Genomic DNA, 16,037 nt, shown 5'->3' on the forward strand with positions numbered 1-16,037 from the left:
TGCTTTGGTTTGAAGATTGCACTATCTTTTGGTTTTTTACAGTGCAAAAATTTGTAATAAAAGTAATTATATAAAGTGAGCACTCTACTCTTTGTATTCTGTGCTGTAATTGAAATCAATATATTTGAAAATGTAGAAAAACATCCAAAAATATTTATACCAAATTTCAATTGGTATTCTATTATTGTTTAACAGTGTGATTAAAATTGTGATTAATCACAATTAATTTTTTAATTGAGTTAATTGCTTGAGTTAACTGTGATTAATTGACAGCCCTAGTGCTAACTACTTATGTTAAACATTTGTAAATTGCACTTTCATGATAGAGATTGCACTACAGTACTTGTATGAAGTGAATTGAAAAGTACTATTGCTTTTGTTTATCACTCACCATGGCCAACAAAATGGCAGATGACATTCAGTGTTGATAAATGCAAAGTAATGCACATTGGAAAACATAATCCCAACTATACATACAAAATGATGGGCTCTAAATTAGCTGTTACCACTCAAGAAGGAGATCTTGGAGTCATTGCGGATAGTTCTCTGAAAACATCCAGTCAATGTGCAGCGGTAGTCAAAAAAGCGAATAAAATGTTGGGAATCATTAGGAAAGGGATACATAATAAGACAGAAAATATTATAATGCCTCTATCTAAATCCATGGTACGCCCACACCTTGAATACCTCATGCAGTTCTGGTTGCCCCTTCAAAAAAAAATTAGAATTGGAAAAGGTAGAGAGAATGGCAACAAAAATTATTAGGTATATGGAACAGCTTCCATATGAGGAGAGATTAGTAAGACTGGGACTTTTCATCTCAGAAAAGAGATGACTAAGGGGGGATATGATAGAGGTCTATAAAATCATGACTGGTGTGGAGAAAGTGAATAAGGACGTGTTATTCACCCCTTCACATAACAGAAGAACCAGGGGTCACCCAATGAAATTAATAGGCAGCAGGTTTATAACAAACAAAAGGAAGTACTTCTTCACACTGTACGGTCAACCTGTGGAACTCAATGCCAGGGGATATTGTGAAGGCCAAGACTATAATGGGTTCAAAAAAAGATTTAGTAAATTCATGGAGGATAGCTCCATCAGTGGCTATTAGCCAGGATGAGCAGGGATGCAACCCCATGCTCTTGGTGTGCATTAGTCTGTGACTGCCAGAAGCTGGAACTGGATATAGGTCTAGTTGGATGTCTATATTGGGGGAAGGGGGGCAGCTTCAGCCAGGACAACAGGACCTGGAGTGAGGGGAAAATTCCACACCTGCCCTGAGGCTTGCAGTTGGGGAGGGGGCAATACCCCCCCAACCCCCTCCTCAAACTGCATCCATGCTGGATGACAGGGGATGGATCACTCGATAGTTGCCCTGTTCTGAACATTCCCTCTGAGGCACCTGGCACTGGCCACTGTCAGAAGACAGGACACTGGGCTAGATGGACCATTGGTATGACCCAGTATGGCCGTTCTTACGTTTATGTTAGTGACAAGAGTGGTGTAAATGACTAGGCAGGAGGACAGGTTCACCCAAGCCTCATTTTGAGACAGTCCCTTACAGAGGGCAGTGTCAGATTGTTTTCCTGTTCCCTGCCAGTTTATGTACTGGAAGTTATTGTTGCAGTCATTTGTGTCTACTGGAAAGTAGAGTCTTTTTAGCTGAAACTGATACATGTGTAGTAACTAGGAAAAGGGGAATGAGAATGAATTGCTGTGGCTGTTACTGGTGCTAACCATGAGAGAATCACTTTAGCAAACAAACCACTCCAAAAGGTTTCTCTTGTGGTTTATGATTTAACTAAGCAGTCCCTCACAGGATTGTTCCCTTCTCTACAGTTGGAGGTACTGAAATTTATTCATGTGTTGATGAGCATGTCTGTGGTGCTCATTGCCATCATATGTGAGTCTCTGTTATTGCTTTGTATTGATTTGTTGTTCATTTTTGGCAGGCTATTCTGAATGAAGAGCTAAATGTGAATCTCTGGAACAAGTCACTTGCCCATGACCTCGAGGGTACCTCTGTCACTCTGATCTCAGTGGCTGGGCTTGCCTTCAATGATAACTCCCCAGTGGAGCAAGAAAGACTCCAAATCCAGCTACTTCCAGAAGGCTGCCAGGCCTGGGAGGAGGAAGACTACTGTGCCAATGGGTTTGGTCCAGACTACTGTGAAAACATGGTCTCTTCCAGTTCCTCGGGCCAGCTAGAGTTTGCTGGCACTGTAGACTCTGAAGCCCCCTTGTCATCAGCAGGACAGATGAAGGATGTATATACAGGTGAGGGGAACTACAGGACTGCACTGGAGGTCCAGCTTCCTGTGGGCCAGTTGGTGTTTTCTGAGCAGCTATCTCCAGTGTCAGCAGGACTGTCCAGAGATGGTTATATGGGTGACAGGGGCTTCCGGACTTGCTCAGAGATTCAGATTCCTCTGCATCTCCAGGTTTATTGCAAGTACTCACCTTCAGTATCAGAAACCTGCAGTCTTTCACCATCAACCTTCAGCCTCAGAGACCTTAAAAAGAACACTGATGGCAAGAGGAGAGGGTGGCCACTCACGGACTGGGTTGATATTCCTCTCAGCTCCGTGAAACTGCAGGTCAATGGAGAAACACGAGACCACCTTGCTCCTTTTCCCACGCACTTGTACAGTCACACTGCTGATAAGACAATGAAGGACCACAAAGCAGATTTGGCAAGGTTGGGTCAGAGTGATGTAAAGCAGCAGGAATACCTACCTATGAGCCAAGAGCAGCATGGCTTCCCAGAGCGCACAGAGCTTAGCAATGACCCCAGTGGGGAGCTGTACCCAAAGGCTGATGACACTAAGATCACGACTTTCTCTAGCTATGAATTACACCCTCAAGTGCTTGTCCTGTAGCTAATGATACTGGAGCTGGGAAGAAGACATTAGTGTACAGGGAGATTTCCCATATGTTTATCCACGTGCTTATCCATGGACTCACTTGTAGTGGTGTGAATCAAGACTGACACCACTGAAGTGTTATATACATAAAACCAGTGAGATCAGACTTTGGAACTGGGCGGAAACCAAAACCCTAGCTCCAAATCCAGGAACCTTCACCCCTGAACAGCAGCCCCTCAGTTGGAAGTTCACTGCCAGGGTGATTGGACTTGGCCATGTGGCCAATAGAGATAGTTTGACCTGTAAATTTAGATACAACCTTTTGGTTCAGGCCCACCTGCAGTAGAAACCAGTGGAGACTCATGGTTTTGACTGAGTTTCAGTGTGAGTTTGTGGGTCCATCTGAACATGAAACTTAAGAAAAACATCGACACAAAGCAAAAACAAGGGAAAGGCTCTGAGTGGTTCCTGAGACCTGATTGAATCACATTTCTCATACAGCTTTAGTGACAGACAAACTGAGGGGGTGACTTTCTCTCTAGTATATGTATATATCTGATGTGAAGCTGGAAACGTTGAATGTACATTGTAAGTATCTCTTTCTTAGAACACTAATTTATTATGGAAATGTCTCTCTTTCATGCTCTGTCTTCTGCATCACGCAAGACCAGTCCAGCTTTGCATACATTACACAAAGCTATAATATGCTGCAGCAAATGTATGAGAAATATACTAAGAAAATTGGGGGTTTCCCTATGGGGAAAGGGAGCCACTTGCTTTTCAGAACCTGCTTTATGTGTTGCCATCACCTGTGAAAAGATAGTTGTTTCAATAGCTGTTTTATAATAACGGTTGGTTGGTTTTTATTCCCTTCCCTCCTCCATAATTTTGGGATTATTTTAGGTTACAGTCATGGGTTCTGTTATCATCTTTTGCTGACTATCTGATCTGCTTCTGAGGTTGCACTCCATATTAGATACATGGGGTGAAATCCTTGCTCCCTTGAAGTCAGATTTCACCCATGTTATATGCAATATGAACATTGATAGATTGTAAACCCCGGAGCATAGTAAAGAGATACCTGCCAACTCCAGGCTGGTCGGGGAAAATCCAAGAAGGCTCTGTGGAAGAAGGGGGTAGGGTAGAAATGGTATCAGAAAACAGGGGAAAAAGAGAAAAATCCTGGCTGTTGTGCATTTTGTTAACACCCTTGTTTTGATGAGAGTTTGGTGACTGATGCATGACTCTTCCCCAATATTTGAGGTGACAAAAGCACACTCCTTCTCCATAACCCTCTGTAGGAGCTTTGGGTGAAAACACCATCTCAGCCTTAGGCACAGGGGCATTCCCAAGATGCTATAGTAATTGATTCATCATCCTGCTCTCTGGCTTTCTCTTCTGCTCCGTCTGCCCCCTCCTCTCTGAAAACCCTTTGTTCACAGATGTACAAATGGCACCTGGCTATGTGGTTGGAATGCCCTTTTCCACTGATCCCCACAGCATTGATACCAGACCTCATTTCGTTCTGAAATCTGGGGTTAGTTGTTTCATCTGAAGAACATATCGCAGCACAGTGTAATTATTCTAGCAGGTGAGATCTTGAAGACAGGGAAAGGGGGCTACCCAAAGGGGTCCTTCCTGACTCAACATCAGAAACAGAAGATGAAATCATCAAGTACTTTACCTTCCCTTGCCAGGTTTTCACAGCACTTCCATCAGCAAGTGCGAGACATGGGGCCCATCTTCTGGAAGTGAATTGCACTTGGGACACGTGCTAGGCACGATCTCCTCAGGTGAGAGTCTCAAAGAGACCTAAAGGAATCAGGAACACATTTCCTTTAGACCCCATTGAAAATCCAGTCCCCATGGTGTCATGGTTTCCTAAGGCTACGTCTGCACTGAAACCCCCCCACCTCCGGCAGCAGCGAGTAGGGGGTGTGAGAAAGAGTCATCCAGGTAGAGGGGAAAATACCAAAGAAACCTACCACAATAGCATTTAACTACAAAAAGGGGACCTACACAACAGTGAGGAAGCTATTTAAATGGAAAATAAAAGGAACAGTCACAAGAGTGAAATGCTTGCAAGCTGCACGGAAACTTTAAAAACAGAAAGAAGCTCAAACTAAATGTATATTGTCAAGCTTCCTTCCCCACTCTGAACTCTAGGGTACAGATGTGGGGAACTGCATGAAAGACCCCCTAAGCTTATTCTTACCAGCTTAGGTTAAAAACTTCCCCAAGGTACAAACTTTGCCTTGTCCTTGAACTGTATGCTGCCACCACCAAGCATTTTAAATAAAGAACAGAGAAAGAGCCCACTTGAAGACGTCTTCCCCCAAAATATCCCCCCAAACCCTATACCCCCTTTCCTGGGGAAGGCTTGATAAGAATCCTCACCAATTTGTACAGGTGAACACAGACCCAAGCCCTTGGATCTTAAGAACAATGAAAAATCAATCAGGTTCTTAAAAGAAGAATTTTAATTAAAGAAAAGGTAAAAGAATCACCTCTGTAAAATCAGGATGGTAAATACCTTACAGGGTAATCAGATTCAAAACACAGAGAATCCCTCTAGGCAAAACCTTAAGTTACAAAAAGACACAAAAACAGGAATATACATTCCATCCAGCACAGCTTATTTTACCAGCCATTAAACAAAAGGAAATCTAACGCATTTCTAGCTAGATTACTTACTAATTTAACAGGAGTTGTAAGGCTGCATTCCTGATCTGTTCCCGGCAAAAGCATCACACAGACAGACCAACCCTTTGTTCCCCCCGGGCAGATTTGAAAGTATCTTGTCCTCTCATTGGTCATTTTGGGTCAGTTGTCAGCTAGGTTACCTTAGCTTCTTAACCCTTTACAGGTGAAAGGGTTTTGCCTCTGGCCAGGAGGGATTTTACAGCACTGTAAAATACAGAAAGGTTGTTACCATTCCCTTTATATTTATGACACGCCCCCCCAAATCACAGATAGGATGAAACACTGGCTGTGATTTCTTGCTGGAGCTCTAGGGGAAAACAGAGTTAATAAGACACATGCATCTCTGAATATACTACTAACTTTATAAAGACTGACAATATTTTCCACATCTTAAGGACGATTTGGACCAGTTGATTCTGGGAAACTTTCATGGGAGAGTGCATCAGCCACTTTGTTAGAAGCTCCTGAGATGTGTTGTATGTCGAAATCAAAATCGTGGAGAGCTAAACTCCACCGAATATGTTTTTTGTTATTTCCCTTGGTGGTATGAAGCCACTGTAGTGAAGCATGGTCGGTTTGCAGGTGGAAACGCCTTTCCCAAACATATGGGCGTAGCTTTTCCAGAGAGTAGACAATGGTGTAACATTCCTTTTCACTGATTGACCAGTGGCTTTCCCTCTCAGACAGCTTCTTGCTGAGAAACACGACAGGATGGAACTCTTGATTCGGTCCTTCCTGCATTAAGACTGCTCCTACACCACACTCGGACACATCTGTGGTTACTAGGAATGGTTTGTCAAAGTCTGGGGCCCTTAGTACAAGGTCAGACATGAGTGTCGCTTGAAGCTGGTTAAAGGCCTTCTGACACTCTTCAGTCCACTGAACTGCATTTGGCTGTTTCTTTTTGGTTAGGTCTGTCAGTGGGGTGGCGATTTGGCTGTAGTGCGGTACAAATCGCCTGTAATATCCGGCCAAGCCTAAGAAGGATTGGACCTGTTTCTTTGACTTTGGGACAGGCCACTTTTGGATAACATCCACTTTGGCCTGTAGGGGGTTGATAGTTCCTTGACCCATCTGGTGTCCAAAGTAAGTCACTCTGTTTAGGCCTATTTGACACTTCTTAGCCTTAACAGTTAGTCCTGCCTCCCTTATGCGCTCGAAGACTTTTTGTAGATGTTCCAGGTGTTCTGCCCAGGAATCTGAAAATATGGCCACATCATCACAGTAGGCGACTGCATATTCTCCCAATCCAGCTAGGAGAACATCTAAAAGTTTTTGGAAGGTGGTGGGTGCTTTCCGCAGCCCGAAAGGGAGCACATTAAATTCATACAGCCCGACATGTGTGATAAAGGCTGACTTTTCCTTGGCGGATTCATCTAGCGGTACCTGCCAGGACCCCTTGGTTAAGTCCAAGGTAGAGATGAACTGAGCCCGTCCCAATTTCTCCAATAGTTCATCTGTGCGTGGCATTGGATAGTTGTCTGGGCAAGTTATAGCATTTAGCTTACAGTAGTCCATGCAAAAACGTACCTCCCCATCTGGTTTGGGAACTAGAACCACTGGAGATACACTGGCACTGCCAGAGGCATGGATTACATCCATCTGTAGCATATCCTGGATCTCCTGTTATATAGCAGTTTTAGCTTGAGGAGACACCCGGTAAGGTTGGGCTCTAATTGGGTGAGCATTACCTGTGTCAATGGAGTGGTATGCCCATTCAGTCAGTCCTGGATTGGCTGAGAACATCAGCATGTAGCTAGTGCACAGCTCCTGGATCTGCTGTCGCTGCATACACCCAAGGGTCATGGAGAGGTTTACCTCTTCCACACCACCATCACTTTTCCCTTCATAGTAGACACCTTCAGGCCACTCAGCATCATCTCCTCCCTGGGCTGTAAACTGTCAAATCTTTAATTCTCTGGAATAAAAGGGCTTTAGAGAATTAATATGGTACACCTTAGGCTTTTGGTTTGAGGTGGGGAATGCTATGAGATAATTAACAGCTCCCAGGTGCTCTTGGACCGTGAATGGCCCTTTCCATGATGCTTCCATTTTTTGGGTCTGGAGCACCTTTAAGACCATGACCTGGTCCCCTACTTTGAAGGAACACTCTCTGGCATGTTTATCATACCAGGCTTTTTGCTCTTTTTGAGCATCCTTTAGGTTTTCTTTAGCAAGGGCTAAAGAGGTTCGGAGGTGTTCTGTAGGTTGGTTACAAAGTCCAGAATGTTAGTTCCTGGAGAAGATGTAAATCTCTCCCATTGCTGCTTCACCAACTGTAATGGCCCCTTAACCTCGCGGCCATATACAAGTTCAAATGGTGAAAACCCTAAACTGGGATGGAGTACAGCTCTGTAGGCAAAGAGTAACTGCTGCAACACTAGGTCCCAATCATTGGCGCGCTCATTTACGAATTTATGTATCATGGCCCTCAAAGTTCCATGAAACTTCTCCACCAGGCCATTTGTTTGATGATGGTAAGGGGTGGCAACCAAGGGATTCACCCCATGAGCTTCCCAAAGGCTTTCCATAGTTCCTCCCAGCAAATTAGTTCCTGAATCTGTAAGGATGTCAGAGGGCCAACCTACATTGGCAAAAATATCCGTTAGTGCCTGACACACACTTTTAGCCTTGGTATTGCTTAGAGCTACTGCTTCTGGCCATCAGGTGGCAAAATCCATGAAAGTCAGTATGTACTGCTTTCCTCTGGGTGTCTTTTTCAGAAAAGGACCCAGAATACCCACAGCTACTCGCTGAAATGGAATCTCAATGATGGGGAGTGACTGGAGAGGGGCTTTGACCTGGTCTTGGGGTTTTCCCACTCTTTAGCACACCTCACAAGACCGGACATAGGTAGAAACATCCTTGCCCATTCCCTCCCAGTGGAACAATTTTCCCAAATGGTCTTTGGTTCTGTTCACCCCAGCATGGCCACTAGGATGATCGTGGGCTAAGCTTAAAAGCTTTACTCGGTACTTAGTTGGAACTACCAACTGTCTCTGAGGGTGCCTGTCTTCCTGGCGTCCACCAGAAAGAGTTTCCTTGTATAAAAATCCTCTTTCTACAAAAAACCTGGATTGATTAGAAGAGCTGAGAGGTGGTGGGTTGCTCTGTGCTGCCATCCAAGTTCCCTGGAGGCTTTCATCTGCTTTCTGCTCAGCCTGGAACTGTTCCCTTGATGCTGGAGACATCAGTTCCTCATTGGATTGTGGACCTGGGCTTGGTCCCTGGAAGTGATGGTTGTTTCCGTTGACTGTGAATGGCTCTCCGCTGGTGCACTATGTTGGGGTTCAGGCTCTGGCTGAACCTCTTGTGTAGGGTTATCTGCTGCTGCCGGTGCAGGTTCAGTGGGGCCCTCTGGTGTTGGGGTTGAAAGTACTGGATTCAGTGCTGGCAATGGTTCTGGTGCTGGTTGTTCCGCCGGTTCTGGTTTTGAGACTAGCTCTGTCTGGGTCTCTGTGACTGGATCCACTACTGCTGTTGCAGATGTTGGCATGGGGTCCAGTTCCATAACCTCTGACCGGGTCCTGGTAGAAGTTTCCGGAACAGAGCTAGGTGTGACAGCTTGTTTAGCCTGGCTGCGCGTGACCATTCCCACCCTCTTAGCTAGCTTCACATGATTGGCCAAGTCTTCTCCCAACAGCATGGGGATGGGATAATCATCATAGACTGCAAATGTCCACGTTCCTGACCAGCCCTTGTACCGGACCGGCAACTTGGCTGTAGGCAAGTCAAAAGAGTTTGACTTGAAGGGTTGAATCATCACTTGGACCTCTGGGTTGATTAAATTGGGGTCCACTAAGGAAGCATGGATAGCTGACACTTGTGCTCCGGTGTCCCTCCACGCGGTGACCTTCTTCCCACCCACACTCACAGTTTCCCTCCACTCTGAGGAGGTATCTGGGAGGTATCTGGGCCTGAGGACCTCTGGTGTGATTCTGTTGGGTTTCTTGGGGCAGTTGGCCTTTACATGCCCCGGCTCATGACATTTAAAACATTGTCCAGCTGATGGGTCACTGGGGCGAGGTGGGTTGCTGGAGAACGGTGTGGCGGGACGATAAGGTGTCTGGAGTGTTCCTTGGTGTGTAGTTGGGGCCTTGGGCTGCTCCCGGTAGTACGGTGTGGTCTGAGGGTGTCCCTTCTGATATCTGCTCCAACTGTGACCAGGGTTGTTCCTCTCTCCCCCCTCCACCCTTTTTGTTCCAGTTTTCCCCGCCTCTCTGGAGGTCTGGGGCTGCTCGTATTGATCAGCATAAGAAGCAACATTTTCTCCTGAGTCCATTTTCTTATCACATAAACACTGTTTTATATCCTCCTTGGACATATTCAGGAATTGCTCCTGAGTCGTCAAATCACACATTCCTTCAAGACTAGTTACACCCCTTCCTTTGCCCCATTTATCTAACAGATCCTTCATCTGGTTTAGATAAGCCACATTACTTAGTCCAGGTCCTCTCCTAAGGGCTCTAAATTTTACTCTGTAAGTTTCAGGTGTAACTTTAAATTGCTTTAAAACTTTAAATTTACCCTGTCAGAAGCCTCCTCAATAGGCATCTTATTGAATATGTCCAGAGCTCTTCCAGTCAATTTTGCAACCAATGTGGTCATCTTGTGAGCTTCAGGAATTTGATGGAGTGTGCACAGTCTCTCAAAGGTGAGAAAATATTCAGCAATATCACTGGATTCATCATACTATGGACATAGTTGCTCCCATTTGTGGATTGTTGGGGAAGGATTGTTTGGGTTATTCGGTATATTCTGCTGAGCCTTTGCCTTCTCCATCTCCAGTGCATGCTTCCTCTCTTTTTTCTTCTCCTCCATAGCTCTCCTGTAGGCATCCTCCCTTTCTTTTTCTTTGGCTGCCATTTCTTTTTTTTTTTTTTGCCTCCATTTCCATCTTTCTGAGTTCTACCTGTCTTTCATGTTCCTTTTGTTTTTCCTCAGCCTCAAATCTGGCTAATTCCAACTTCTGTTGAACAGTGCAGTCTGTCATCCTAACCTCTCTGTTTTTAACTAACTTTACACCCGAGAGTTAGAAAGAAAACAAAACAAAACAAAAACTGGCTTGTAAAATTTTGCTGTGCTATAACCATTTTTTTTTCTTTTCTTTTCTGATAGTTGTTCTCAGCCTACAGAAAAGTCCTTTTGTTATGCCTGCTGCTCTGTCCCCCAGGTTGAGAGACAGAATCGACAGCTGCAATCACTTTTACAAAACCTTTAAAAATCCTGCTGTGCTTCTGGTTCAAAATGATCTCAAAATGATCCCACCACTCTGCCACCATGTCAAGGTTCCTTCTGAACTCTAGGGTACAGATGTGGGGACCTGCATGAAAGACCCCTAAGCTTATTCTTACCAGCTTAGGTTAAAAACTTCCCCAAGGTACAAACTTTGCCTTGTCCTTGAACTGTATGCTGCCACCACCAAGCATTTTAAATAAAGAACAGAGAAAGAGCCCACTTAAAGACGTCTTCCCCCAAAATATCCCCCCAAACCCTATACCCCCTTTCCTGGGGAAGGCTTGATAAGAATCCTCACCAATTTGTACAGGTGAACACAGACCCAAGCCCTTGGATCTTAAGAACAATGAAAAATCAATCAGGTTCTTAAAAGAAGAATTTTAATTAAAGAAAAGGTAAAAGAATCACCTCTGTAAAATCAGGATGGTAAATACCTTACAGGGTAATCAGATTCAAAACACAGAGAATCCCTCTAGGCAAAACCTTAAGTTACAAAAAGACACAAAAACAGGAATATACATTCCATCCAGCACAGCTTATTTTACCAGCCATTAAACAAAAGGAAATCTAACGCATTTCTAGCTAGATTACTTACTAATTTAACAGGAGTTGTAAGGCTGCATTCCTGATCTGTTCCCAGCAAAAGCATCGCACAGACAGACCAACCCTTTGTTCCCCCCGGGCAGATTTGAAAGTATCTTGTCCTCTCATTGGTCATTTTGGGTCAGGTGTCAGCTAGGTTACCTTAGCTTCTTAACTCTTTACAGGTGAAAGGGTTTTGCCTCTGGCCAGGAGGGATTTTACAGCACTGTAAAATACAGAAAGGTGGTTCCCTTCCCTTTATATTTATGACATATACCTAAAATAAAACAAAAAATTATGAGAACCAAAAAAAATGCCACTATGGCTACACAACAGAGTAAAAGAGCGATACAGAAAACCAGCTTTTAAAATTGGAAGTCAAATCCTACTGAGGAAAAGAGAAAGCAGCATAAATTCTGGCAAGTCAAGTTTAAAACTATAATTAGTCAGGCCAAAAAATATTCAAAGAGCAACTAGCAAAAGAAACAAAAACTAACAGCATTTTTGTTTAGTACATCAGAAGCAGGAAGCCTGCCAGACAATCAGTAGGGCCACTGGACAACTGAGATGCTAAAGGATCACTCAAGGAAGACAAGCCTGTTGCCAAGAAGCTAAATGAATTCTTTGCATTGGTCCTCACTGCAGAGGATGTGAGGGAGATTCCCATATCGGAGCTATTCTTTTTATGTGACAAATCAGAGGAACTGTCCCAGATTGAGGTGTCATTACAGGAGGTTTGGGAACAAACTAATAAATTAAACAGTACTAAGTCACCAGGACCAGATGGGATTCACACAAGTTCTGAAGGAACTCAAATGTGAAATTGCAGAACTACTAACTGTGGTCTGTAACCTACTGTTTAAATCAGCCTCCATACCAGATTACTGGCAGAAGCTAATGTGATCCCATTTTTAAAAAACTGCTTCAGAGGCAATCCTCGCAACTACAGGCTGATAAGCCTAACTTCAGTATCAGGCAAATAGATTGAAATTATAGTAAACAACAGAATTATCAGACACACAGATTAACATAATTTGTTGGGGAAGAGTCAACATGGCCTTTGTAAAGGAAAATCATGCCTCATCAATCTATTCAAATTCCTTGAGGGGATCAGCAAACGTGGACAAGTGGATCTAGTGAACTTGAATTTTCAGAAAGCCTTTGACAAAGTCCCTCACCAAAGGTTCTTAAGCAAAGTAAGCAGTCATGGGATAAGAGGGGAGGACCTCTCATTGATCAGTAACTGGTTAAAAGATAAGAAACAAAGGGTAGGAATAAATGGTCAGTTTTCAGAATGGAAAGAGGTAAATAACAGGGTTCCCCAAGTATCTGTACTGGAACCAGTGCTGTTCAACATATCCATAAATGATGTGGGAAAAGGAGTAAACATTGATATGGCAAAGTTTGCAGAGGATACTAAATTAATCAAGATAGTTAAATCCAAAGCAGACTGTGAAGAGTTAAAAAGGAATCTTACAGAACTGGGTGACTGGACAAGCATATGGCAGATGAAATTTAGTGTTGATAAATGTGAAGTAATGCACATTGGAAAACATAATCCCAACTATACATACAAAATGATGGACTCTAAATTAGTTGTTACCACTCAAGAAGGAGACCTTGGTGTCATCATGGATAGTTCTCTGAAAAAATCCATTCAGTGTGCAGAAACAGTCAAAAAAGCAAACAAAATGTTAGGAACCATTGGGAAAGGGATAGAAAATAAGACAGAAAATATCTAAATGCCACTATATAAATCCACAATATGCCCACACCTTGAACACGGTGTGCAGTTCTGGTGGCCCCATCTCAAAAAAGATTTATTAGAATTTGGAAAAGCTATAGAGAAGAGAAACAAAAATGTTTAGGGGTATAGAACAGCTTCCATATGAGGAGAGATTAAAAAGACTTGGAGTTTTCAGTTTGGAAAAGAGGCAACTAAGGATATGATAGAGGTCTATGAAATCATGCATGATATGGAGAAAGTGAATAAAGAAGTGTTATTTACCCCTTCACATAACAAAAGATCCAGGGCTCACCCAGTGAAATTTAATAGGCAGCAGGTTTAAAACAAACATAAGGAAGTACTTCTTCCCACAACCTGTGGGACTCATTGCTGGGGGGTGTTGGGAAGTCTAAAACTATAATGGGGTTCAAAAAAGAATTAGATAAGTTCGTGGAGGATATGTCTATCACTGGCTGTTAGCCAAGATAATCAGGGATGCAACCCCATGCTCTGGGTGTCTCTAAATCAGCAATAGTCAATAGATGGACCGTGGGCCAAATCCGAACCACGAGATGCTTTTGAATGGACCCCAAAATCTTTTTATTTAATGACAATACTTATTGTCATTGTTATTTTTTAAAATTATTTTCTCTGGAGCCTGAACCTTGATTATACTTTGACCAAGAAATTTGGACCTTGACAAAAAATAATTGACTATCCCTGCACTAAGCCTCTGACTGCTAGAAGCTGGGACTGGAGGATGAAGTGGATCACTCGATAATTGCCCTGTTAAATCCCTCTGAAGCACCTGGCATTGGCCACTGTCAGAGACAGGCTACTGGGTTAGATGGACCAGTATGTCTGTTCTTAAGTTCTTGAGTCTGTAAGTACGCATCAACTGACTCAGGCTTGCACTGTGGGGTTAAAAAGAGCAGCATATAGACATTCCTGCTTGGGCTCTGAGAGCCAGTGAGGGAGGAAGATCTCAAAGCCCTGGCTCCAGCCCAAGCAGGAACATCTACGCTGGTTTTTTTTAGCTCCATAGTGTAAGCCTGTCATCCCAGGTCTGAAACTTGCTGCCACAGAGTGTGTTTTTTGGTGGGGTTTTTTTGCAGTGTAGATGTACCTTAAGTGATTAATAAGCACTGAGTCACACATAAGAATACCATTGGTTAGGTAGCTGGTGATGCCTCTGTTGAGGTGTTCTGCCCCTGTGTACAGAGTGGATTACCTGTGAAATATAGTACATTATGAAGAATAGAAGTGCATAGGGAAAGCCACATTGGCCAGACCTATGGTCCCTCTACTCCAGTATCCTTTTTCCAACAGTTGCCAATGCTGGGTGCTTCATAGATTCAGCAAGTCCAAGGCCAGAAGGGCCCACTGGGATCATCTAGTCTGTCCTCCTGTGTGACAGACCAGAGACTTGTCCCACGGTAATTCCTAGGGCAGAGCTTTTAGAAAAACAGCCCGTCTTGATTGAAAACTTGTCAGACAAAGGTACTGGAAACCTCTGAACACCTTTAATTGTGCAAGACCATAGAATGGCGCGGAGCGGGGCGGGGAGGGGGGAGATTTATTTATACAGAAGCTTGTTAGCTTTTTTATTTAAATTATACTAAAAAGCTACATAATTAAATATATGTATATATGACCGTAACCAGATAACATCAATAGATGCATAACAGACTGTGAAGTCATTATAGAGCAGTTTTCAGAACAGAGAAACTTTATTCAGGTTCTTATCTTGTCCATCACTGTGGTATCGGAACATCTTGCTGAGATACATTAAAGGAGTGTTTAGTAGCTGTCGTGTGGTTCTCTCTCTCCCCCTGGGGAAAAGCCATGTGAGGACTTTTGAAATACTGAATTATGCCTGATGTGCTCTTGTGCTTCTGTGAGTGAGGCTGGCTGGAGACATGCTCTTTGCAGGTGGAACGGAACCTGGCAATGTCTGTGATGGTTGTTAGATTCCCCTCACAGCAAGCTCCATACCTTTGGGCTAGTCCCTGAGAAAGCTCAAATAGGCTTTACCGTTGTGAAAGACAACTCTGTCATGCAGAAGAGTGCAGTAGTAGGCAATGGGCCTCGTCTCAGAGTGGGAGAGCTCTTGGGCCCAGATCATTAAGGGTCTTGAAGTTCTGTTTTGCTGAGACCATTGCCCCGCATGCTGACCAATATTGTCATTGTTTCCTTCCAGGCCCCCGCGGGATGTCTGCATCCATCTGTTGTCTCTTGTCTTATGCTTAGATAGTCAATTCTTTGGTGGCAGAGGCTGTCTTGTTATACAGTGTTTCTACAGTGCCTAGCACACAGGGTCCTGGTCCATCACTGCGCCTCCTGGGTATACGATAATACCAATAACAAGTAATAATAACCTTAAGATAAAGACATGGCAAATGATCTAAATGCAGACATAATGCAGAAAAAGGGCATTTCTCCAATTAACACAGTCAGGGCTCTGTGTGCCATAAACCTAAGGAAACCCAGCCCCAAGTAATATTAACAATTGTTATTATAGCAGAACCTAGAGACGCTAGTGAGCGGAAGCCCAGTTGTGCTAGGTGCTGTGCAAACACATAGTAGCAGATGTTGTCAGTTGGCGTGCGTGTAGGCTCTCGCCGTATGCTGTACCAGCCCTGCAGATAACCTGCTCTGCGGACAGCTGGCTCTGCAGACATCGATAGTACTACTCAGAAAGACCACAGACTCGGTTTATTGGTGAAGGTGCTCAGCCAGATTTATTGTCCTAGAGCCCCGTAAGTGCTACAGACACACTAACGCATGTGCCCGCGATCAATGGACCAGCTCAGTCAGCAGCAGGATTTCTGCTGCTCCCTCAGCTGGACAAACATGCCCCTCCTGTGATTGCTCTTTTATACGATGATACAAACAAGTTACATATCACAGTCCTGACGTGG

At 43.8% G+C, this 16,037-nt stretch overlaps 1 protein-coding gene across 2 annotated transcripts in view; it reads left to right on the forward strand.

Annotated features, from left to right (window-relative positions):
- Positions 1–14,922, forward strand: part of LOC125642920 (interleukin-20 receptor subunit alpha) — a 38,441-nt gene extending 23,519 nt beyond the window's left edge. For both annotated transcript variants that reach the window (XM_048864876.2, XM_048864877.2), the window contains one exon: positions 1,956–14,922. In XM_048864876.2, coding sequence (XP_048720833.1) covers positions 1,956–2,882 — 927 coding nt within the window. In that variant the 3' untranslated portion in view covers positions 2,883–14,922. The remainder of the gene's footprint in view (positions 1–1,955) is intronic.
- The last annotated feature ends 1,115 nt before the right edge of the window (positions 14,923–16,037 follow it).

Source organism: Caretta caretta, chromosome 9, assembly GCF_965140235.1.
Source record: "Caretta caretta isolate rCarCar2 chromosome 9, rCarCar1.hap1, whole genome shotgun sequence".
NCBI lineage: Eukaryota > Metazoa > Chordata > Testudines > Cheloniidae > Caretta > Caretta caretta.